The 26,516-nt window shown below is 42.4% G+C and overlaps 1 protein-coding gene across 1 annotated transcript in view; it reads left to right on the top strand.

The window, feature by feature from the left end:
* LOC115694557 (uncharacterized) overlaps positions 1 to 26,516 on the top strand; it is a 186,890-nt gene continuing 160,374 nt past the window's right edge. Inside the window, exon 1 of the mRNA XM_056312073.1 lies at positions 1 to 176. Coding sequence (XP_056168048.1) covers positions 42 to 176 — 135 coding nt within the window. The 5' untranslated portion in view covers positions 1 to 41. The remainder of the gene's footprint in view (positions 177 to 26,516) is intronic.

Below are 26,516 nucleotides of genomic sequence, written 5' to 3'. Positions count from 1 at the left end.
ATTAACTTTATTCTTTTCAATCGAATACGGAGAAGAATATCATGGTTCAGATTCTGGTTGCAGAGAACGACTCTTTGCTGCACACTCAGCTGTGGATAGATCCTGCGGAAGAGCTTGTGCAGTATGCTCATAACGGCAACCCAGTAGACGTGACTTTTGCTGTCAAAGAGTTGAAGGTGTTCCATCTGATTCGTTTTTTATTATATTAACTATCAAGACATTTGGGTCATAAATTCAGCTAAAAGTTCTTGAACATATGACTTCACTTTCAAATTTATCTCCATTTCCTTAAAATGAGTCCACCTAGTTGCTGAAATGCTATTGGAGTCACATTCAGGACCATCTTTTATGTCAAAGTATTTCCTTGTGTTTTCCGGTGAACATGATAATATTTAACCTTTGTCCATCTCATGGAAATCCAGGCACTTCTTGCATTCTGTGAGGGATGTGAAGTGGACATTCATTTGTACTTTGAGAAGGTCGGCAAGTAAGTAAATTCTAATTGCTCTTTTGTATCTTACCTTCTATCCATTTTTTTCCATGCTTCACTTCAATTTTGTTTATGCGAGTAGCTCAGATGCAACAAGTAGCTTTCACGCAATCAGTGCATAACTGGTTTTATTAGATGACAGATTGCTAGTTATCTGCTCAGATACCTGAAAGATGCTAATGCATAGCTTCACAATCACAATTTTAAAGGCCCATGGCAATGTTACTTTTGGGCTAAATATAAAAAAACGAGAGACTGTCATTGAAAATTTGGTTGATAAAACATAGTGCGCCTTCGAATTAAGTCTAGATAATAATAGCTTAAGGATGTTTAAGTTCAGATGATAAATGGTTTATTTATCAAGTTTGATGCAAGATGCTAGTAAAGTATGCCGGCTAAAAATATCAGTGCAAAACTTGATGGTAATATGTCTTTTGACTTTACTTTTTGGTACTAATTTCTTGGTTTCAGATGCAACATCTCTGCCGTCACAGAGCGATGTAAGTGCCAATGCAAAATAGAATAAATGGTGTTCACCCTCAGCGGAGACCTTTGCTCGCTCGATCACTTTGCTCTCACGCGTCAGAAACGACTTCGCTATTCCAGCTTCTCCTTCCCAGGTGAATCAATTTCTTCCACATTTCTTCTCCTCCTCTGACTCTCTCACCCACAACTCCAGTGAAAAAGTTTGCGGTCGCCACTGAAATCCATGTCAATTAGTCCTCAGCTTCATCCATCGAGTGAAAAGCTAAGTGGTTGCTTATTTTTACCCTGACGAGTGATGTTTAGTTTAGATGCTATGTTGTGTTAGTAGGTATTGGGTCGTTTCACTCGATATAGTGTCCGATTGAGAAATTTTAAGTCTCCTTCAATCGATTGCCGAGTCATGAAGCTTTTGGTGGTGGATTGGAGGCAGAAATTTGTTAACCAAGGTTGTGATCAGCCCTGTCGATGATGATTACAACTTGACGTGCATAAATCTGAAGTCATTGAAAGAATCCAATACTGCTGATACTTGATGGGGTGATTCAAAGTCATCACATCCTAAGCCTAAGGTAATACACAGCTATAGCCAGCAGATCTATCAGTGCTATCGTGTAAAATGCCGAATGGTTAAGCCATAGTAAAAAACCTATGGATAGCCTTCTATGGGTGCTGTCATTCAGTCTTGATAGTGCTTTCCTGGTTTGTCTAGTTATTTTGATGGTGTTGTATGGAGTTTTGCAGCACTCAACGAGTGAAAGCGCGATTACATTCGCTTGCATAACTCTTACATAACCATACTTTTCATGACTGACTTTTGCTTCGTTGCATTTAATTACCAAATAACAATAGAAAGTTCCAAGTTCTAAGGTCATGTTTGGCACTTGGCACCATTTTTGCTGATTTGTTGTGTACAAATTTCACCTTCTTACTTGTAGATATCATATTAAGATTCTGATATTCTTATAAAACCTCCGGCTTTCCTTTCACGCACTCAATTCGTCAAAATCTGTCTATCAATTGATTACCTTCAAGCCAGACCTCATTGATATATTGACAGTATCTAGTGCACAGATTCAATGCCAACCTTCTTTTGAAGGTACGGTGTCATTGCTCATCTTAGTGGAATAATTTGACAGTTTATAGTTGTAAGCCACTAACAAAATAATATGTGCATGCGGTCTGTTATGTCCTTAGGACACCTATTACAAACATTAATTATTTAAGTGTGCAATTACCAGACATCAATGTGTCAAAAGTTCAATGGACTCTGCAGCGCTTCAATGGTAAAGGCCTTTCAGTTGTGTGTATGGTGCTCTGAATTCATTATTTTGGAAATGGTGTATTTGAAGGTTTAGATTGCAAACTTGTGGGCATAGATGGAAGGGTTAAGAGGATTCCTTTGTCCCCCTAAAAATAATCTCGCTCCAATTCTATTAAAAAAAAAAGAGCAGAAATGAAGCCTTGAAACTGACGTGTTTCATTGAGAAAATGGACTACAAAATGCTGTGATAAGCATCGTCGTGTCGTATGTGCCCATTGAGATGAGCTTCTCCATATTCTCATCATGTAAAAGCAGCGTGCAATCTGTCAGATGGATATTGCAACGCCCCAATTTGACCCATAAAGCCAACAGGTTCATAATAAAGCGACGGGGAACTTCAGATCAAACGGATGTTGCAGTCCTCAACGCTCGCGTTTACTCTATGACCTGAAACAGATCCGATCCTCGATGGGGTGGGCCGGTCCAGGCCCAAAATCCCTGCTGCATGGGATCATTGAGAACAATTAGGCCCGTACTAGAGATAATGTGTTTATGGACCATCCTAGAAAAAGGAATTTAATCAATTTGTCCTAGAGTGAGTGCCGGTTAATCTCTACTGTATAGAAAACAAATCCAATGAGGATTTCAACCTCAAACTTTTATAGAAAAGCTTTAAGAATTGCTTGCATTTTTCTTAAATATATCATTGTGAACAAAATAGAGAAAATTGTCGTTTAAAAATAGTTTATGTATAATCCTCTAAATATCTTTTTAACGTTCACTATAAATCTTGCAATCATTTGATTTTTTGTCCTATATTAAGATTTATTTTTATACTTGACTTCCATAAATTTAATTTTTTTTTCCACATGCATGCGTGTACTCTTTTCATAGTAGGGGAAAAAAGCAACTCTCTTAGTTCACGTGTTATTATCGTGTGACGTAGTAAATTACATAACATGCACAAATGGCCGAAAACGCAGCCATACAATAGGCACGAGTACCTAGTTACATTACCAAGTATTGTATGAACATGAAATGACCAAGTAATTTTGGTAAACCAATCTCAAAAGCACAACGATAGTGATAAAATCAAAGCATCGTGATGTAAAAGTTGTTCAAAGTAATAACGGTACAACACAAGGTTTATGTCTAAGCAAACAACAAAGGACAACTTCAAAGAGAGCAGGCCACAACATGTAAAGACCCGGAAACTATCACCATTATCTAATTTGCAATGAATGCGAATGCCATCAGGACGCAGAGGACGAAAATCAGCCAAGGCATGTCACCAAACAGAACGTACATTAGCAGCCCGCACTTGACACATTTGAGAGCTACAGCAATGACAGTGAACATAAGTTGAAATCTTGGGTCTATATCTTGCATACTCATCTTGACGAATTTGAGCACCGTGTAGATCAGCATAATTTTTGCATGGGTAGTATTGGCTGGAACATCCATGTACTGTAAGACGAGGAGCTCTGGAGACGAGGGACGAGACGAAGAAGCCTTAAATTGCGTGAGAAAGAGCAGCTCTGGAGACCAGAACGAGACGAAGAAGCGATGGAGAGGCTCTGGAGAAGAAGACGAGAGGAAGAAGCCCTTCAGTGAGAAAGATGGAAAAGCTCTCTCGAAGACAAGAGGACGAGAGGGAGAAGGAGACAGACGAGAGGTTGGGAAAATGATTTTCGGAAATGGAAATCATTTTCTCTAATTTCATAAGAGTATTTTTTGTTGATCGGAAAAAATATATATATTTTTTACCACTTATTTTTCAAGCTTCGAACACTAGAAATTGTGAAAAATGGTTCCTATATTATTGCCTACATCAAATTTTGGGCCTTGTACTTAATCTCACAATAAATTTGGTCCATAACCCGGCCTTTGATTTCCATTATAAAAAAAAACCGACCTTCAATCCAGATTTCAAATGTTTTCTTAAAAATGGAAACATAAATTACTGAGTAAGTGCCGAATCAAAAATGACCTATTTGTAGATAAATTTGCATTTGTGATTCTAAGCAAACTTTTCTCGGGTATCTAATATTATCGCTTTTCCTCGCGTGCTCGCGCATTTGTCATAACTATTTGCCATTAATTGTGGAATAATCATTTTATGAAGGACAATTTAGCGAAGAGTTAGAAAACCTGCCCGCTAGAAATGGACTGCATTTTTACATGAGTGGTGATTATTAGGGGGTATCGTTACGGCGCCATGGATTCTAACGACACCGGGTCAAGGTTTCCCGAGAGAAACCACGTGTCAGTTGTCGTTGGTTGTTTGCCCCCACTTCCAAGCAGAAACCACGTGTCGGCAGGAAGGGAGGGCGCAAGATTCAAATCTCCCGTCTTCTCCATATATATATTTTTTAGTTATCTTCTATTTTATCTAATCGCATTTTTAGTATTTGACATTGGATCTGTACCGAAAAGAGTTCGTTGTACTACGACATTGTGTTTTGTCTTTCATGCAGTAATGCTCCGACAAGTCTTTCATATATAGGCCCCGTTTGATTCAGCTTTGGGAAGGGGCTTTCGGCCTCGAAAGCCCCTTCCCAAAATGCTGAACCGTTTGGTTCGGCTTTCCGGACTCGGAAAGCCGAAAGCCAGCATTTGAAATGCCATTGGAATGCTGAAGCTTATTTTTCCTTCCCAAATTGCCCTCACTCAAATTTCAATTTTCCGGTTTTGCCCTGTCACTGTTCATCTTCTTCACGTGGCCGGCGAGGGTGGCCGGCGAGGCCAGATCTGGCCGGCGAGGGGCCGGCGAGGTCGCCTGACCTAGGCGACGGCCGCCTGGGGTCAAGCGACCGCCCAGGCGTTGTCGCCTGGGTCGGCGGTCGGCTGGAGTCGCGCGACCCAGCGGCGGTCGCTGGGTCGCGCGACCTCGGGGACGGCCGCTGGGTCGCGCGACCCAGGCGGCGCTCGCGGGTCGCGCGACCTCGGCGACCGTCGCTCGGGTCGCGCGTCGCCCGGGTCGCGCCACCCGGCGACGGTCGCCCGAGGTCGCGCGACCCGGCGAGCGCCGCCGAGGTCGCGCGACCCAGCGAGCGCCGCCCGAGGTCGCGCGACCCAGTGCGAGCGCCGCCCTAGGTCGCGCGACCCAGCGAGCGCCGCCCGAGGTCGCGCGACCCAGCGAGCGCCGCCCGGGTCGCGCGACTCCAGCGAGCGCCGCCCGAGGTCGCGCGACCCAGCGAGCGCCGCCCGGGTCGCGCGACTCCGGCGACCGCCGACCCAGCGACGGCGCCGGGCGGTCGCTCGACCCCAGGGCGGCCGTCGCCTAGGTCGCGACCTCGCCGGCCCCTCGCCGGGCCTTCGCCGGCCCCTCGCCGGCCACCCTCGCCGGTGAAGAAGATGAATAGTAATAGGGGCAAAACTGGAACATTAAGAATAAAAATTGCCAAAGCCCATTGCAAAAAAAAATTTACCAAACACTACTTAGGCCAAAGTAGCTTCACAAATTTTTTTTTACCAAACACCACTTGCATTTCCCCAAGTGGCTTTCACCTAAAGGTATTTGCATTCCCCCAAGTTGCATTTGAAAAGCCGAACCAAACGGGCCCATAGTAAGATAGTTGTAAAGAGTCATCAAATTCATCATTCGGCCCAAATCCCGGCACCTCGTGGAAAATGATATTTATTTTATTTTTGTAGTTTTCCTTTCTAGGATCTTTTCATTTATCAATCATAAAAAGAACATGAACTTTTTGGTTTATCTTTGTTGATTAATCTTTTGAAGAGGAGGAGTAGTCAACAAAGATAAAGAAAGACCTGTAGGTTTGTTTTTCGATTTTAGAGTTCTTATTAGTTTTTATTGAATTCTAGGGTTCCTATTACTTTTTTGTTTTGGTCGAAAAGGGTTCGTATTACTTCCAAATGGATATTCTTTCATAAAAAAGGACAAAATTGTGAAGTTACTCAAAATATTAGAATTTTAAGCAGAATTAATTGAAACAATTGGATATTTAAATATTTGCGTGGACCTACATTATTAATAGCATAATTTATAGAAGGTATATACAGCACAAGAGCATTTTTCTATTACTTCAGACAAATCAATATTATATTAAGTGGCGTTTAATACATCTTCATAATGCAAATGTTTATAGATAATTTTTATAACTGTACGTACTTGATGATAATGAACATAGCTGTCGAACCATCCTTAAAACTAACTACTTATGATTTTTTAAAAAGTCAAACTATATGACTAAGTTATTTTTCCGCTATAACATGCGGGTTTCCACTGGATTTGCACTATTATGACATGATGATGCCACGTATTAATTTTTAAACCTTACTCCGCATTTTTTGTTTGCATTTAGACGACAAAAAAAACCGACATTTATCCTAACTCAAGATAAAAGATTAGGCCACGGACCAAATACATGACAAAAATAAAGTATGAGGACCAAAATTGAACAGGCGTACTAGTACAATAACCCCTTTTGTAATTTTCCATCAAGTTTTGAATTGTAATTTACGCGTTAGTGCCACGTGTTCGTCTCAGGTGTTTTTTTTTTGGTCAGACATCTTCGGTGTTTAATTAGTACTCTCTGTCAACACTCGGATGGAAAAATACAGATTTGTCCTGAGATTGTGACGTGGAATTAGTTTAGGGACAAAATTTGTCGCAAAATAATATTGCGACAATAAGGACCATTTTGTAATTACTCCTAATATTATCTTTTTGAAAAAAAGGATTGGTAGGTGGGTTATTGGATTTGGGCGTCAAATTTAATATAACGAGCGTTATATGATACTAAGGGCACAAATAATAAAATTTCTCTTCCCCGAACGAGTTTCCGAGTAAATAGTAGCGTTTGATAAATAAAACAAAATTTCTCTTCCTGGAATAGAAATTCGTTTGATAGGTTATTCTTAAATTTTTATTCCCGGCGGTGGGCGGAGGTGAACGGCCGGTGGGCGGCGGACGGGCGGCGGCAGGAGACAGGCGGCCTGCAACAGGGGACGGCCAACGGCAGGTGGGCGGCAAGGGCGAGCAATAAAAGAGAGTTGGTATTTCTGTTTATCTTTCAAAAATAGAAAAGTAGAAAACTTTAACTTCTCATTTCTATTCCAAACCTATTTCTGGGTTAAAAATTTGTCCTGAAAATAGAAAAATGAAATTATTTTACCTAACGGATTTCTATTCCAAATCTGTTCTCAGGAACAAAAAAATTAAAAAAACAGGGAAAAAGAGTGGTCATCATTCGCACCCAAGAACTAGTTATGTGGCTCTAGCTTTACACGGACATATATTGATAAATGTAATTTGACATGTGTTAATTCTCTTTTCGATATGTGTTTATTGATAAATACATTTCCAATACATTTCCACATGTGTTTATTCTCCTTTCTGTTATTAGCATCACTAATTTTTACATCATGTTATATTTATTGGGCTACCAAACCAGACATATAAAATGCGGCAAAGCTCAAGCACCGGGCTTACGTGATATGGAAGCAACCGTATCTTGAATCTCTTAATATCGAGGATACGTAGTGTTTTTTAGGATACACACTTCTAGTGGCCGTACATTGATTTTCTTTTGCCAACTGCCCAAAAAAAGAACTTTGTATGCCTTACAAAAAAAGGACGAAAATTATAAGGTACAAATTATTGTTAATTTTTTCAAAGAGCGTGAAAGTGGTAAGAATTTTATTATGATCAAATTTAAAAGTGATGCTATTATGAACCATAAAAGCTCGTATAAATTTCTTTAACTATTTCGAATACATATTCCATAAATATTATATTCGACAATTAGTATTTTGTTATTATTTCGCGCTATCTAATGATAAATAAAAAAAAAACTAATATACTCACTTGGGTAAACATCGGATGATTTTCTTCCAATCCCGCCAATATTTTACGGACCACTTCATAAAAATCTGTACAATCTCAATCAGTTAAGAGAGGGAAGCGAAGAACCCAAAAATGGAGTTCGCCCTGAGCGGCAACGCCTTGAAGACCTCCACTCGCTCCATCACTCGCCTCTCCCGCGTCGGTCATGAGTTAATGTTTTTATTAGGCATGGTCAGCCGAGCGAGGGAATCCACTTGCAAATGAGAAACCGAAGGTCCATTAACTAAAGTGCAGCAAATTTGGATTTCCGCTCGCTATGTCTCTCTTCAGGACCAAGAAAGAGAGGAGGGATTATAAACATTTTCAAAAGACAAGAACCAAACAATCTCAATATATTGATCGAGAAACCAATACACAAGAACAATGTCAAGAAGATAGAAATCAACAGCTGCATTTAAACCTGTCTGCCTGTGCTCGGATGAAACCGCACAGGGCCCAAGTGCCCGACGTTGATCTGCACAGAAGCATGATCCCTAGAAGTAATGAGCCTGTTTGTGGCAGAGCTGTGATGGAGGCATTGAAAGAAATGCTTCAATAAAAAATTCAACAGAGAATTAGATGGTCATTGCTGACTTTGAAAGAGACCGATGGTATGCCACTTCCTGGGGATGTAAAGATCCATATTTTGACCCTCCTGGCCTTAAATCCTTTGCTTAATCACCTAAATTGGCAAAGTCGAAAAACATACCTTGACATCGATGCGAACTCCATCTTGCTATACATTGCAATTTTTAAGGTAATGCTTCGAATCCCACAATAATAGGACGAAAACCAAATTGGATGCTGCATAATTTGCACCGATACATACCCCATATGGAGAATTTCTATACGACAGCAACACGGAGATGCAAATTACAACATTTTCACAACAAGACACAAAATACTACTTCAAACACCAAGACGAATTTATCATCACCAAGAAGCAAAGCTAAATTCCTACAAGAAAAAGGGGAAGCCCGTTGAAAAAAAACGGGTTCAACCTAAATTCTTTTCATCACTGTAACCAGCAATTCGGTAAGAACCAGGCCAATTAATTGACGTCTTAAGTTCTGTAAATGATGCGGTTGCATCCGAAAACCCCCAACATGTAAAAAACCCCCAAGCTGGTGAGAACTCAACTTCAAGCCTAGCTTTACTAATTGGAGAATGCAGCTTGAAGAATGGGTACTATGTACTTCATTGGGTCAAAGAAAGTGGTTGAATTGAAGCCCAATAGGAGTTGTATCAATGGGAGGTCAAGTGGAGCTGTTCTCGTGCACTTTGGATACCTTTTGGTAATTTTACTTGGTGGCTACGGTTGAAGTACGAAATTGCACAACGAGATTGCACAAGATTCATTCTAGTTTCCTATTTTGAAGATTTTATTTAGATTCCTATTTTAAGAGTTATGTTGATTCCCTTTTGGTTGTTTCCTATTTTGAAGTCTTATCTTGGGTTATTTCCTATTCTGGGATTTCCTCTTAGGTTTGTTTCCTAATTTGTTGTTTCCTATCTTAAGTCCTAGTTTCTCTTTAAATAAGGGTTCGGCCTACATTGTAAGGGGTGAATGAATAAGAATTCCTCTGAGTGAGTTGATTCAAATTTTTAGGCATCTTTATCCTAAGAGAGTGGTTTCTCTTTGGTGGTGAGCCGAAGGTTCTTTATCCTTGAGTTGGTGGCGTTGCCTTTATGCTCTCGGTGGTGAACCTATTCAAACTCAATCGAATCTGTGGCTGGTGGTGCGCCTTTAGGCCGTGGTGAAGATTGTTCTATCCCTCTCGGTGAAGATCCTTGGCTGGTGGTCTAATCTTTACGCCTTGGTTCCTAATCGAATCTTTACTTTATTTGCTGTTTGGATGCTTTGTGGAATCACTCGCCCACGCACGCATCAAATTGGTATCAAAGCACAGGTTAGTTCATCTTGAGTGATTCCTTTGCTGTTTCACACATCAATTCGCAACATGGAAGGTGATGTTCCAAGAGGCATGACCTTGGAGCAAGCGCACGACGAAAGGAGAGATCGTGCCATCGAGGGTCTCCAAAGACAGATGGAGCGCTTATTTGAGCGCCTAGACCGACCCGCAAGAAATCCTTTCGCCCGTCAACACCGAGATGAGTCCGAGTCTCGAAGTTCCCATGGAGATTCAGAATCCGATGAAGAAGATTCAAGTGCTTCAGAACCTCAAGCACGGAGGAGAAGAGGACGGCATACACGAGATGACCGTGACATCAAAGTTGAACTTCCTGAATTTGCCGGTAATCTTAATCCTGATGAATTTGTTGAGTGGATGCACGCTATTGAGCGAATGTTCGAATTCAAGTCCTACTCGGATGAGAAGAAGTGCAAGGTTGCTATCTTGAAGTTAACAAAGTATGCTTCACTATGGTGGGAGAATGTGAAGAACCAGCGAGTTAGGGAAGGCAAGAGCAAAATCCGTTCTTGGGGAAAACTCAAGAAACTCATGAAGAAGAGATTTTTGCCCGATCATTATAGGCAAGATCTTTTCCTCAAGATGAATACTCTCAAACAAGAAGGATTGAGCGTTGAAGAATACATCCGGGAATTTGAACAAATCATGATGAGATGTGATATTCCAGAATTGCCAGAACAAAGCATTGCTCGGTTCCTTGGTGGCTTGAACAAAGATATTGCTGATTTGGTTGAACTTCAACCTTATTGGGCCTTTGAAGATGTTTGCAAATTAGCCATGAAGGTTGAAAAGCAACAAAAGCGCAACAAGGCCTCAACAACCAGATTTGCGCCAAAAGGAACATCCTTCTTTAAGGGTGCTTCTTCTACCAAGCCGGAAGGACCAACAAAGGACAAGGACAAAGAGAAAACAATTTCGGAACCTACTAAAGGGTTCTCGGCCAGAACTGAAGGTGACAAAAGAAAGTGCTTCAAGTGCCAAGGCTATGGACACTTCCAAGCTAATTGCCCAAATCGGCGAGTTATGACTCTTCAAGAAATTGATGAGATCAATTCATCACTTCAAGAAGCCGAAGATGATGCTGAATCCGATGGAATTGAAGAGAACGTTATGGAGGTTGCTGATGATGGTGAACTATTGGTGATCCGGAGAGCTTTGCACGCCATAATTTCTCCTAAGGATGATGGACAAAGGGAGAACATCTTTCACACCCGTTGCACCATTAACGGGAAGGTGTGTTCAACCATCATTGATGGAGGGAGCTGCACCAATGTTGCGTCGACTACCTTGGTCGACAAATTGAAGTTGCCAACGTCCAAACATCCTGAGCCATATAAACTTCAATGGCTTAGCAAAGGAAGCGATCTCAAGGTAACCAAACAAGCCTTAATTTCGTTATCAATTGGAAAGAACTATCAAGATCAGGTTTTGTGTGATGTTATCCCTATGGATGCATGCCACTTATTGTTGGGTAGACCATGGCAATATGATAGGAAGGCTGTTCATGATGGACATAAAAATACTTATTCGTTTAACAAGGATAAGAAGTGCATTACTCTCACACCTTTGCAGCCGACTCATATACTTAAATCTCAACCTGGGGAGGGAAACACTAGTAAGGAAAATCTGTTCTTGAGTGAAACACGGGTTGAGAGAGCTATTAGCAAGCAGAAGAATGTGTTTGCTTTGCTAGTGGTTGAAAAGAGTGAGTTAGAGCGTCCCATACACCCCAAAATACGTTCTTTGTTAAGAGACTATGCAGATGTGTTCCCGGAGGATCTACCACCCGGATTACCTCCAATTAGAGGCATTGAACATCACATCGACTTGCTGCCCGGTGCCACTTTACCAAACAAGGCGGCTTATCGATGCAATCCGGAGGAAACCAAAGAGCTGCAAAGACAAGTGGGTGAGCTCATCAAGAAAGGGTATGTTCGAGAAAGCATGAGCCCATGTTCCGTCCCGGCTCTACTTGTCCCCAAGAAGGATGGTACATACCGCATGTGCGTTGATAGCCGAGCAATCAACAACATTACCATTAAATATAGGTATCCTATTCCTAGACTTGATGATATGCTTGATGAGCTATATGGTTCTATTATCTTTTCAAAGATAGATTTGCGAAGTGGATATCACCAGATTCGAATGAGAGATGGTGATGAATGGAAGACGGCCTTTAAAACCAAGGGAGGACTTTATGAGTGGATGGTTATGCCATTCGGACTATCTAATGCCCCTAGTACTTTCATGAGGTTGATGAATGAAGTTCTTCGATCTTATATTGGTCACTTTGTTGTTGTTTACTTTGATGACATTCTTGTGTACAGCAAAAGCGAAAAGGAACATGTTTCTCACTTGAAACAGATTTTTGAAGTCTTAAGGCAACAAAAGCTCTATGGAAAGATGGAGAAGTGCCAATTCTTTTCTTCTAGCCTTGTCTTCCTTGGATATGTTGTTTCAGGAGATGGAATTTCCGTTGATCAATCAAAGGTGGAAGCAATCAAGTCTTGGCCAATTCCTAAGTCAATTTCTGATGTGAGGAGCTTCCATGGACTTGCTTCATTCTATCGTAGGTTTGTGAAGAACTTCAGCACTATTTTGGCCCCTCTCACGGAGTGCTTGAAGAATAAATCATTTGAATGGACAAAGGCTGCTCATAATGCTTTTGAAGCAATCAAACAGAAGTTATGTGAGTCTCCTATACTTGCTCTCCCTGATTTTAACAAGGTGTTTGAAGTTGAATGTGATGCAAGTGGAGTTGGAGTTGGAGCTGTCCTAGTCCAAGAACAAAGACCATTAGCTTACTTTAGTGAAAAGTTGGCGGATTCAAAGAAGAACTACTCAACTTATGATAAGGAGTTCTATGCCATTGTTAGAGCTCTTGATCATTGGAGTCATTATTTGAGGCCAAAACAATTTGTTCTTCATTCTGATCATGAGGCATTGAAATACATTAGTGGTCAACACAAGTTGAATTCGAGACATGCTAAATGGGTAGAATTTCTTCAATCCTTCTCATTTGTTTCTAAATATAAACCTGGCCATACTAATGTTGTTGCGGATGCTTTGTCAAGAAAATATGCTATGCTTGCTGTATTGGACTCTAGAATCCTTGGATTTCAATCAATGAAGGGATTATATTCTGAGGATGAAGACTTCTCTCCAATCCTTGAGAATTGCAAGCATGGAGCTCAAGGTACATATTCTGTCCAAGATGGTTTTCTTTTTAAAGGAAATCGCCTATGTATACCAAAGAGTTCTTTTAGAGAGCTCTTGATCCGAGAAGCGCATGGAGGAGGCCTAGCTGGTCACTTTGGTATCAACAAGACACTTGAGGTCCTCCAAGAGCACTTCTATTGGCCAAAGATGAATGGAGATGTACATGCTGTCATCTCGAGGTGCGCAACTTGTCAAAGAGCCAAAAGTCACTTTCATCAAGGCTTGTACACACCACTTCCTGTCCCAGTTCAGCCTTGGGAAGATGTGAGCATGGACTTCATTGTTGCTCTTCCACGCACTCAAAGAGGGAAAGATGCGGTCATGGTGGTGGTTGATAGGTTCTCTAAGATGGCTCATTTTGTACCATGCCACAAGGCCGATGATGCATCTCATATTGCTGATTTGTACTTCAAAGAGGTTATCCGTCTTCATGGAGTACCTAAGACTATTGTTTCTGATCGTGACTCCAAGTTCTTAAGTTACTTTTGGAAGACATTGTGGGGAAAGCTTGGAACAAGACTCCTATTCAGCACGGCTTGTCATCCCCAAACCGATGGTCAAACGGAGGTAACCAACCGTACTTTAACCACTCTACTTCGTGGTTTGGTGAGTAAGTCTTTAAAGGATTGGGATTTGAAGCTTGCGCATGCTGAATTTGCTTATAATCGATCTCCTAGTTATACTACGGGACGATCACCATTTGAAGTTGTTTATGGCATTAATCCTCTCACTCCAATTGATTTGATTCCTATTCCATCTAACTCTCAAGTGAATTTTGATGGAAAAGAAAGGGCTGAATCTATGAAGAAGCTCCATGAACAAATTCGTGCAAAGATTGAAAAGGCTAATGAGACTTATAAGAGGAAAGCAAATCAGCATCGCAAAGGAATCCATTTCAATCCAGGTGACCTTGTGTGGTTACACTTAAGGAAGGAAAGATTTCCTTCTCGCCGCAAGAACAAGCTCATGTCAAGGTCAGATGGTCCATTTAAAGTTCTTGAACGTGTTGGCAATAATGCATACAAGATTGAGCTTCCTGGAGATTATGGAGTCTCGGCCACTTTCAATGTGGGGGACCTTGCACCATATTTAGAAGATGAAGACCTTGGAAGATTTGAGGGCAAATCTTTTCAACCTGGGGAGAATGATGCGGTTGCATCCGAAAACCCCCAACATGTAAAAAACCCCCAAGCTGGTGAGAACTCAACTTCAAGCCTAGCTTTACTAATTGGAGAATGCAGCTTGAAGAATGGGTACTATGTACTTCATTGGGTCAAAGAAAGTGGTTGAATTGAAGCCCAATAGGAGTTGTATCAATGGGAGGTCAAGTGGAGCTGTTCTCGTGCACTTTGGATACCTTTTGGTAATTTTACTTGGTGGCTACGGTTGAAGTACGAAATTGCACAACGAGATTGCACAAGATTCATTCTAGTTTCCTATTTTGAAGATTTTATTTAGATTCCTATTTTAAGAGTTATGTTGATTCCCTTTTGGTTGTTTCCTATTTTGAAGTCTCATCTTGGGTTATTTCCTATTCTGGGATTTCCTCTTAGGTTTGTTTCCTAATTTGTTGTTTCCTATCTTAAGTCCTAGTTTCTCTTTAAATAAGGGTTCGGCCTACATTGTAAGGGGTGAATGAATAAGAATTCCTTTGAGTGAGTTGATTCAAATTTTTAGGCATCTTTATCCTAAGAGAGTGGTTTCTCTTTGGTGGTGAGCCGAAGGTTCTTTATCCTTGAGTTGGTGGTGTTGCCTTTATGCTCTCGGTGGTGAACCTATTCAAACTCAATCGAATCTGTGGCTGGTGGTGCGCCTTTAGGCCGTGGTGAAGATTGTTCTATCCCTCTCGGTGAAGATCCTTGGCTGGTGGTCTAATCTTTACGCCTTGGTTCCTAATCGAATCTTTACTTTATTTGCTGTTTGGATGCTTTGTGGAATCACTCGCCCACGCACGCATCAGTAAATCACCTGGATTGTTCCACATTTTCTCAGTGCAACCATCAATTCTAAAGAAAGATACGAGAGGTTACCAATATCAACTGCAGCTTTCGTCTACCAAAATCAACCATCGAGTCGATCTTTTGCAAAAATGACAAAACCAACATGAAAGCATCGCACGAGCAATAAGTACTTACAATTTGACCAAGCAATGAATCTTTGTCCAAGTCTTTGTTTTCCTTTGTTGATTGTATTAGCACAAAAGTGTGGACGTATAGTAACTACTTAAAGTGACAGTTCCTTCTCCCTTTTATTGTGATTAATCTAGTTGTGTTCATCGCACGGACAAAGAGTTGGGACTCGAGGATTTGCCCATGGAGTATCTGCAGATAGATTGTGCAATCAATCCAAGAAATTGCAACATTACCCGTGTTTGCCTCGCCGCCTATGATTGGTTCGCGTTTCCTTTTACTGTTGCATTCACATATTCTATTTTAATAATGCTAGACGATCCCTGTGCATAAGCTCCTACATATGTGTTGCTTGACTAGTTTTTTTTTTTTTTGTCGAATGTTGCTTGACTAGCTGACTCGTCTACTTTTGGAGGCAAAGCGCGATAAACAAAGTTTTAGCATTTCTTGATGATCAATTACGATTGAGAAGCCGCCTCTCATGTGCATGTCCTCGTACAAAATGATTTTTTTTTCGTAGAATAACGCTAATAATTTTTAAACTTTGGCTCAATATACAATGTGTTGACACCTAAATTTCGACCGACCATTTAATTAGAAAATTAGGGATTAAACTTTAACCCCTAAACAAAAATATTAGATGGCATTGCATATAGATATTAGGAGCATTTCTTTAATAGTTAATTAGGCCCATATAGTTCGTATATCTATCGGACCGACGACAGATGGACTTGAGCGAATGGTTCCGAGCTTAATTGAATTGATTGAACCAAGCCCATGGCTGAAAATTGCCTCACGCTTCGCACATGTTGGCCAAATTACACGTGTAAAATACACGTGGAGTGCTCAATTTAGAAAAATCAACTAAGCTACTAAGTTACCAAAACTTTGGAAGTTTGAGCAATCACCAAGCTTGTGTGCGAGAGATGGGAATATTATTTTGATCATGAGCATATATTGGTGTATACACTTCGGCCAACAGAGGAAATATCGAAAGAAACAAAAGGAAAAGAATAAAGAAGCGGTGGATCTTGAGGAAAGTGGACTAGGGAAGAATCGGTTAATATCAATGAGAATATTTGATTGAAGGACAATATCCAGCAAGGAGTCGGTAAGCAGAGATTATAAATTGAGGTATTTTACACAGAAGAAGGGGAGGGGGGCTCCCATAATTTTCAGAAATCAGAATTTCTAGAGAGAGCACGAGAGACACACTTGAGGTCGAGAGAGATAGTCGGTTGCGCACGTGCTCAACCGCCACGTCGGCGTCGCCTCTCCGCTGTGTCCGCACTTCCTGTCGCTGCCGTCCCTAGGTGACCCGAGCTGCTGGTGGTCGAAGCCTGCTCCCGTTGCTGCCGATGATCCACTGCCACTGCACCAGCTGCTGCTGCCGGCGCTCGCGTCCCTCTGCTGTCCAGACCAGCAGTCGAGGAGCCTAGATCAACGCCAAACACGATCAAATCAAGCGTGTTTGGTAATTGAATAGACAAACCCACGTGAAGTTGAAGAAAGAGTCCAGGTGTCTAGCAATTCCACTAGTCCATGTTCGTGGAATTTTGGTCAACAATTGCTGCCTCCAGTTTCCGCTGCTGCTTCCTTCGCGGCGCTTGAGAATCCCGCTGCTGTTGTCGCCGCTGCACTCACACCATCGCTGCTGCTGGTCGCTACCCTTGCTCGCACAAGGCCAACCCCAACGCCGGCTGTTCCTTTGGTTGCGTTCCGTGCGAGACCTGCCCCACCACAACGCCGACATCCTCCGAAGCCGCCGCACCGACGTCGCGTCGCCCGTCGTCCGAGTCCGATTTCGATCCGCAAAGCCCGATCCCGATCCGGCACCGAGTTCGAATTTGGGAATTATCTGCAAATTAGGTAATTCAACATTATCCGATATTTTCAGAATATTTAATTTCCTAATATGGGTGTTTGAATATTTCGTGAATATCATGTGGATATTTAGAAATCTTAGGATAATGTTCGATATGTCCGCAATATTTTTAAATATTCAAAATTAGGAAAACTTCCTAATTTAGCAACGTATCTGGACGACTATCCGACCTTATCCCTAAGGTTCGATACGCGGCGATACGGAAAATTATTATCCTATCCATAACCACTTGGGTACGATAATGATTTTTATCCGCTTTCCAAATTTGAATAATCGGCTTTCCGTCGATATCTATAACCCTATAGATATGACCGATAGTTTGATTTTTGTGCCTAATCCGAGTTTGAAACAAATATGGCGGATCGCGTGGACGTTTTGAATGTGGTTGTTATCCTTGTTTATTTAATTGCTTTCCTTTTTCAAATAAACAGAAAATTCACAAGATATTAATTAGATTTGAATTAGAGTTTTTGCATGTCTAGGAATCCTAAATATATCTAGAAGATAGAGTAGTTGTTTAATTTAAATTAGGACTTGAGATGATCTATTTCCTAGTTTAAATTAAGTAATATTCTAATCTTAATAGATTATTCAGGTTATTTTATTATTTCGAATTTCCATGAAAATCCCAAGAAAAGAAGAATGAATTGTTTTAGGATAGATTAGGATAGATTGTATTCTTAATTTAAGTGATTCATTATTTCGAATTTTAACAAAAATCCTAAAAAGAAATCATGCTAGGGTAGATTAAGTCATCATAGTTTGCATGTTAATTTAGGCATTTTTATTACTCCGAATTTAAATTGAGAAAATACCAAAAATAATCATTCGTCCTGTCATTAGAAATAGGTCACGTCGTCGCACGACATATAGTTTGCATGCTAGGTTGCATTAATCGCATGTCATTTTCGCATGTCATTGCATATAGGCTAGATTTCATTTAAATAAGTGAAAATCCAAAAAAAAGAAATTGAGTGAATTGCTTGTTAATTAGAAATCATATTAGGGTGTCAATGTGATTTTCTAGCTAACAATGCAGATGCTTACGTTGCTTCCGGGTAAGTAATTCTTCCAAACCTGCAATTTATTTAATGCTTTCTGGGTGTTAAATTGGTGGTTTGCGCACTCGCATGAACACCTCACATGTTAGTAACTTAGTTGAAATGGATCCAAACTGCCTGCCAAAACATTTTTGAAAAGAAAAGGTACCGAAAGGGCGTTAGACCAGATCTAGCGTAATCAAGTCCCCGGGCTTAGAATCTCTGGTTCGTAGGAATAAAACATATCTCCCTATGTTTTATTTAGGTTTCTAATCAACCTACCATAAATTGATTAGTGGCGACTCCGAGCATAAAAACTTTTGCATGTTAAAAACTTAAACCCTAAGTTGCGAATTGGTAGGGCTTGGGAGGGCCCGAGTTAGGCTTAGTCTTAACAATCCATTAGCCTGAGAGAAATTTTAGGTCGCGACAGCTTGGCGACTCCGCTGGGGATTGGTGTTAAAACTCTTAGTGGACTTAGGCCAGTTTTTCTTTTCAAAAAAAATATATGTTTTTGTTTGGCAGCGAGGATCCCAGGTACGTCCCTAACATTTTAGGTGTTAAATGTTTTTGCAGAATGGGAGGTATAAGGGGAGGCGTGATTGTTAACCCTTGTTTTGCAGGGAGGTGTTTGGATGTATGGTTTATTTTATGCACGAAGCGCTGTTTGATATAACATGTTGTGCATGCCTTGCATTTACACTACACCGCACACACTACCCGCTGCCGGACCTGGGCGGCACAGGTTTAGGATGGTACTGAGACAGCGGACACCCCGACCACACCCGCGTGGTACGGGTCGCCCTCCTTGGTCCCGAAAGTTCTTTCACGGTGTCACTGAATTCCCACCACGGTTGCACCCTTTGCAACCCGGGTCGGCTCCTTGACTAAGCCGGAGTAAGGGGAACCCCGGCCTAACCACAACCATGACTGGTTTAGCCCGGTAATCCTCGCGTCTCCATTTTGCAAGCCAGAGTCTAGATAGAAATTGAACCTCACATTTCATGCGCATGTCTATGTGATTGCCATGGTCCTATCGGGTAAAGTAAGTTTTTTGAACCTTTATTTCGCAATTTATTTATGTTCCGTATTTTCTTTGGTCGGTCCATGACATTAGGTCGGTCGTGAGTCTTGGTCTATACACTATGGGAGGGGCAGACATCCGGATTCTTGATGCTCCTAAGGACGAGCTCCGTGCCTGGTGGAATCTACTCAGTCCGACCAACCGCAAGCTAGTTGAGGGCCACATCGGGAGGTTGCTCCCCCTACTGGAGGTCAAAGTCCGTACCGGCCTCGTTCGAGCATTAGCGCACTTCTGGTGTCCCGAGACCTCTACCTTTATATTCGGTAAGCACGAGCTCACCCCGACATTGGAAGAATATAGCGTGCTCATTGGAAAACCTTTAGGGTCGGAATTAGTTACACCACCTCTAGGAATCGATTCCACCTTAATGTTGTCTGAATTTTTGGGTGTCGAAAAAGATGAATTGGGAAAAGTCTTAAAAGAAAATCGTGGGACATGTTCCTTTTCGTACCTTAGTCAATGTTTTGATAAAGCCACATCTTTTCAAAAAGGCAGAATATTTTTGTTAGCATTTTTCGGGTTTGTGATTTTTCCCCACTGTAAGAATGCATGTAGTTCGTCAATTGCATGGTTGGTCCAACAAATCTGTCTTGAAAAGAATTTTGTCAACACCATTTTAGCCGAGACTTTCATTTCCCTCACTAAATTTAAGCAACATGTTGACAAAACGTTTCATGCCCCCCTCGAACTTTTGCAAATTTGGTTTTTGTCTCACATAAAAGGGTGTGGCGATTTACTCACAATATCCGAGCTTAGTGATTCTAGCCATCCCATTTTAAGCTATAAAGAAAAACAAGGAAATGCACCTGATTATCATTATTCCGAATGGGTCATTTTCATGAAAAACGCTAGACCCCAAGGTTTCCATTGGCATGCTAATTGGTTCAAGGTCGAGGAAGCTCGGCTTACGTGTAATGGTGTTGGACCGGTGCCACTTTTGGGCTTCACTGGCGCAATCGAGTACTACCCTGCCAGAGTGTCCCGACAGTACCAAATTCAACCAGAACTCCTCCGGGTCGACTTCGCCGATGATGATAAAGACCACGAAGGGACCGTAGCTCAGCTCAATAAGATGTGGAAGAAGTGCCGTGTGTTAAAGATAGCTCGGCCCAAAGGAGAACTAAAGGGAGAGCAGAAGTCCTATTTCGCGACGACCCAGTACATTCGACGGCACAGAATCCCGCAGGATTTGCTCCCGAAGATACCCAAGGTGCCTCTCAAGTCCGCCAATCGCTCAGAGAACAATCGCCTCAAAAGGAAGGCCGAAGAAGCTGAAGAGAAGGCAGCCAAGATAGCTCGAGCTTATGAGCAATTGAAGAAGGAAGTCGCCTCCCATATGTCTATGGATCAAGTCAAATAGAAATGCTTGAATCAATGTTCTCATTTCAGTTTTAGACTTTAAACTTGTTTAGGAATTGAGTCATTTGTTTTTGCATTTTTGTTTAAGTGATTTCAAGTTATAGTCGTTAAAAAATTTCGTCATTTTAATAAAGAGGTCATTTCTAATCAAAGCGGTTAGACCAATGTCATGGATCGGCGTCTGATTCTTCTTGACACTTATGTATGCTTGTTTTATCCGTCAAATTAGGTAATTACGGACCGATCACGATCACCTATTCGTACGCGGTCGAGAACTAGGATGGCCGATCAAACCGACTTACGAGATCGTGTCATTGGCATTGAGGACCAGATGAAGCAAGTCCTCGTCGCAATGCAACAGATGTCCGCTGAGATCAAAGTCCTTCGGCTAACTCCCGTTCCTGCATCCCCTGAGGCATCAGCCCCGAAGCATAAAGGTGGAAAGAATGCCGACAGTGAGGAAGATGACGATCTGCCCGATTTAGTAGATGACCCCGTTCAGATTATCGTCAACAAGGATAAACCTGATGAACGGGTCAACAAACTTGAAGAAAGAGTGAAGCAGCTGGAAGGTTCGCAAGATTCACCTTCGATCGATCTATCCCTGTACTCACAGATCAAAATCCCAAAGAAGTTCAAAATGCCAGATTTTGACAAGTACAATGGCACCACATGTCCAAAAGCCCACCTGCAGCTCTATCACGTACAGATGACTTCGTATGTTGACAACGAACTCCTGATGATCCATGCCTTTCAAGCAAGTTTGACGGGTCCTGCTTTGAACTGGTATCTCATGAAGAAGATAAATGGCCTCAAAACTTGGAGAGAAGCTAGTGAAGCATTTCTAAAACAGTACAGGTTCATAACGGACATCATTCCCACCCGCGATGACCTCGAGCGTGCTCAGATGAAAAAGACTGAGTCGTTCAAAGATTATGCTATCAGATGGAGAAATATAGCCGCTCAGGTTGTCCCGGAACCTATAGACAGTGAATTGAAGAGGATGTTCATTAAAACTCTCCCGTTCGAGTACCGTAATCGGATGGTAGCCACTCCGGCTGACAACTTCAATCAACTCATCCCCATAGGTGAACAGATTGAGATAGGGCTGAAAGATGGGTGGTTTGTGGAGCCGTCTTCCTCGACCAAAAGATTTGGTGCAAGGAAGGAGAAGGAACCGGCACTTGAAGTGAATGCGACTTATACCCAAACGGGCCGACGGAATACTAACCTTGTCCCAGCAATCCAAGTAGCAGAAGCTCAGCAACAGAACATTGGCCGTCAACCCTCTCAGAGGAGGAACAACAAGAGGCAATTCACCCCTCTCCCCGGGTCGTTGTCCCAAGTACTGACAGTACTCCAAAAGAAAGGTTTGCTTACCACCGAGCCAAAGCGACCTAACTCTGAAAAGTACTATAACTATGACCCATCTAAGAAATGTGATTATCATATGGGTGAAGTGGGGCATTCAACTGACGACTGCTTTACCCTCAAGCATCGAATCCAGGATCTCCTGGACACAAAGGCTTTCTCATTCCAACCTGCCAGGCCGAATGTTCAGAACAACCCGCTCCCTGATCACACGGGCAATGTGAATGGCATATTTAGTTTCAATGCTGGTCGAATCAAGAATGTCAAGGTGTATACCACCAACGTCTACGGTGAGTTAGTAAAAGCCGGTTATTACCCAAGTAACGAGCTCCTTCCCCTGGCTATCATGAGAGAAAGAATCTCAAGAATGGTAGAAGCTGGGATGATCGTTTATGCTGACCACACTGGCATCGTTTCTACTATTTCCGAAGTGGTTATTAATTGGGAGGAGGAGTTTGCTACATTGAACACTGGGAAGGACAAGCTCGACCCTTTACTTGAAGACATGCCTCCGCTCGAAGACGCGTCTGATAATGAAGAGACCGTAGTAAGCACGCCTACAGCTGATGAAGGAATAGTGATCGAGATACCTCAACCGTATGAGTACGGTGATGATAAGGCAGTCCCTTGGTCTTACAGTCTCGATGTCGACTTGGTTACCAGATCTGGGCGTACCTATGGCCAAGCTAATGCCCAACTTACAAAACCTGTTACTGATGAAGAAGCCAAGGAGTTTCTAGCTGTGATTAAGGCTAGCGAATACAATATAGTTGAACAATTGCGCAAGATGCCCGCGCAAATCTCTCTGCTTGAACTCCTCCAAACGTCTGTCAAACATCAAAAGGCCCTGATGAAGGTGTTAAGTGAAGTCCACGTGCCCGAGACGATCGATCATGACAAATTGGAGGAATTTGTGGGTTCTATACTCCTCAAGGACCTCATAGCCTTTTCAGATGAAGAGTTCCCTCTGGAAGGGAGGGGGCATACCAAGGCACTTTACATTTCTGTCAAATATAAGGCCTCGCATGTAGCCCGGGTACTCATTGACAACGGATCAGCCTTGAACATCTGCCCTTTGGCGACTTTACACCGCCTCGAGATAAATCCTTCTAGGATAAATTCCGCGAAGACCTCCGTGCGAGCCTTTGACGGAACGAAGAAAGAAGTAATGGGAGAAATCCATCTTGACATACAGATAGGACCAACAATGTTCAACATCCTATTTCAAGTCATGGATATTCCCACTGCATTCAATTTTCTGTTGGGTCGTCCATGGATTCATACTGCCGGAGCTGTGCCATCCAGCCTACATCAGAAGGTGAAGTTCGTTGTGGAGAGAAAGTTAGTCACAGTCCACGGTGAAGAAGAGCACCCAATTTACCACGCGACTGCTATCCCCTATGTTGAGCCGGATTGCAAAATAGAATCGAGCTATCAGTCGCTCGAGCTCGTATCTACCATACATGCGTCTAGAGGATCATCACCGTTCATTCCTGAGATGTCAAATGCTGCAGTCATGGTTGGAAGAGTAATGATGTCCCATGGCTTTACTCCGGGTGAAGGCCTTGGTAGGACTGGTCAAGGTATCCGCCAGCCGGTGGAAGTCTCTCGGAGGCCCCACACTACTGGGTTAGGGTACCGGGGGTCAAGCGAGATAAATAATGGGGGACGTGGACGTAGACGTGGACGTGGTCGAGGTCGAGGAGATGGGCAGAATAGACAGCGATCTGAAGAAGAGCCGAATGGTGAAGAACGTGGGCGTGGTAGGTTGCTTCCACACATCCGCGCCACATTCCCAGGCCCTGCAAAAATGATGCATGAAGAGAAAGAGGTGATCGATACTTTGGGGCAACCGAGTGGCAAGTTCGATTATTATGTGAAATACTCGGCGCCCCCGAGCTTCTATGTTGACCCCTGTGACATTATCCCGGATGGATGGGGAGGTATGGATGATCCAACACCTCTAGTGACAGAAGATTCTGACGATGCAATGGATGGAATCACTGCCCTGTTTGATGATTTCTTCGTTGGAGCTATCGAGGAAGGACCGTTAGAGGGAATGGGCACAGGCCCACAAGAGTAAAACTTTTACTTTTTCGCACACTCCCCTGCGTGGGAATTTTTACTGCTTTTTAGGACTTACCCCGTTTCGGGCGCTGCTTTCCATTTTCATTTCTAGGATTTGATTATTGCAATTTCCATTCAATAAATGTAATTCATTTTGAAATAATCAATGAAATTACGAGTTATTTTCATTTTGAGGACATGTTGAGGTACATCAAACTAGCCCGGTGATGATATCCAACCGATAAAAGAAAAATATAGTCCAAGGAGAATTCTGAGGCCTGGGCTTCTTCATGCTTCCTCGTGTTAAAAAATTTTTTTTTGAAAAAAAAATTTCGAAAAAAAAAAAAAGGTCACAAAAAAAAAAAAAAAAATCAAAAGAAATAAATACACTGTTTAGCTCTGTTTGTCCTTCTGAACCCCCTACTTTATGTTTTAGGGGCAATCTTGTGACACGTGAGGGTATGGGAACGGTTCAATATGATGAATTATGTGCCGCCGAGCCTGATCTTGATGACACCAACGAACTCGAAGATTCCTCGGATCTTCAGCGCGATCTAGAGCATCATGAAAGACCTAAAGTCCTGACGGTAGACCATACTATCACCATCAACCTGAGTGATTCCGGAGAACCCAAAGAGGTGAAGATAGGGGCAACCCTTCCCGAAGGTGAAGCAAAACGCCTGGTCCAACTGCTGAAAGATTACCAGGATATCTTTGCATGGTCGTATACCGATATGCCGGGTTTAGACCCTTCTATTGTGGAGCATAGTCTACCTACTAATCCGGACATGCCGCCCAAGAAACAGAAGCTGCGAAGAACCAAACCTGAACTTTCGAAGAAGATAGAGGAGGAGGTCATGAAACTTTTGAAAGTAGGGTTTATTGAAGTCACCCGATACCCCAGTTGGGTGGCCAATATCGTGCCAGTCATGAAGAAAGATGGCCGAGTTCGGGTTTGTATCGACTATCGCGATCTAAACAAGGCCAGCCCTAAAGACGATTTCCCATTGCCACATATAGACGTTTTGGTGGACAGTACTGCTGGGTTCGAGCTGTTTTCCTTCATGGATGGTTTCTCGGGTTATAATCAGATAAAAATGAAGGACGATGATAAGGAGAAAACGGCGTTCATCACTCCATGGGGGACATTCCACTATAAGGTCATGCCCTTCGGCCTTAAAAATGCCGGGGCAACATATCAACGGGCAATGGTGACGCTTTTCCATGATATGATGCATAAGGAAATCGAGGTCTATGTCGATGACATGATCGCCAAGTCTCAATCTGGGAAGAATCACGTCGATACCTTGAGGAAATTATTCGAGAGACTTCGTGAGTTTAAGCTTCGTCTCAATCCAACGAAGTGCATGTTTGGAGTAACCTCGGGCAAATTACTCGGGTTCATAGTAAGCAGTAAGGGTATTGAAGTTGACCCCTCCAAAGTGAAGGCTATATGTGAGTTACAACCTCCATCGACCGTGAAAGAAGTACGAAGCCTCCTGGGTAGATTGAACTACATAGCCCGTTTTATTTCTCAGCTCTCCGAAACTGCTAAGCCGTTCTTCAAACTTCTAAGGAAAAATGCTCAGGTGGAATGGGACGATGTTTGTCGGGAAACGTTTAACGAACTAAAGCAGTACCTGATGAAACCACCAGTGCTAGTCCCACCAATGTCGGGCCAGCCTTTGATCCTTTACCTCACGATTCATAGCGAGTCTCTAGGTGCGATGCTAGCCCAGAAAAATCCTGAAGATGGAAAAGAGCGAGCCATTTATTACCTAAGTAAGAAGTTCACCGTTTCGGAGTTGAATTATCCTGAAGCCGAGAAGACTTGCGTTGCACTAGTATGGGTGCTCCATAGGCTGCGACAATATACACTACATCATCAGACTTTGCTTGTGACTGAGAACGATCCCATCAAGTATTTACTTGATCAACCGGCTTTGGTAGGGAAGTTAGCCAAATGGCAGATTTTAATTTCAGAGTTTGACGTCCAGACGATGCCACAGAAGTCAGTTAAAGGGCGAGTAATTGCTGATGTGTTAGCCGAAAATCCTGGAATCCCTGATGATGATAGATATTCTCCAGAAGATCGCATTCTGGTAATAAAAGAAGACGCATGGACCATGTTTTTCGATGGAGCTGTAAACTTGGCTGGTTCCGGCACTGGGGCAGTTTTAATATCCCCAGATGGGCAACATTATCCAGTAGCAGCAAAGTTGGTATTCCCCTGTACCAACAACATAGCCGAGTACGAAGCTTGCATCCTCGGACTCCAAGCCGCAGTGGAAATGGGGATAACCAAGTTGAAAGTGTTTGGTGATTCCGCTCTGATTATTCTTC

This window comes from Syzygium oleosum, unplaced genomic scaffold (assembly GCF_021117445.2).
Source record: "Syzygium oleosum isolate NSW1041296 unplaced genomic scaffold, Sole_v2.1 Sole_v2.06, whole genome shotgun sequence".
Taxonomy (NCBI): Eukaryota; Viridiplantae; Streptophyta; class Magnoliopsida; order Myrtales; family Myrtaceae; genus Syzygium; species Syzygium oleosum.
Note: the sequence above shows the minus strand (reverse complement) of the source record. Positions and strands in the feature narration are given on the sequence as shown.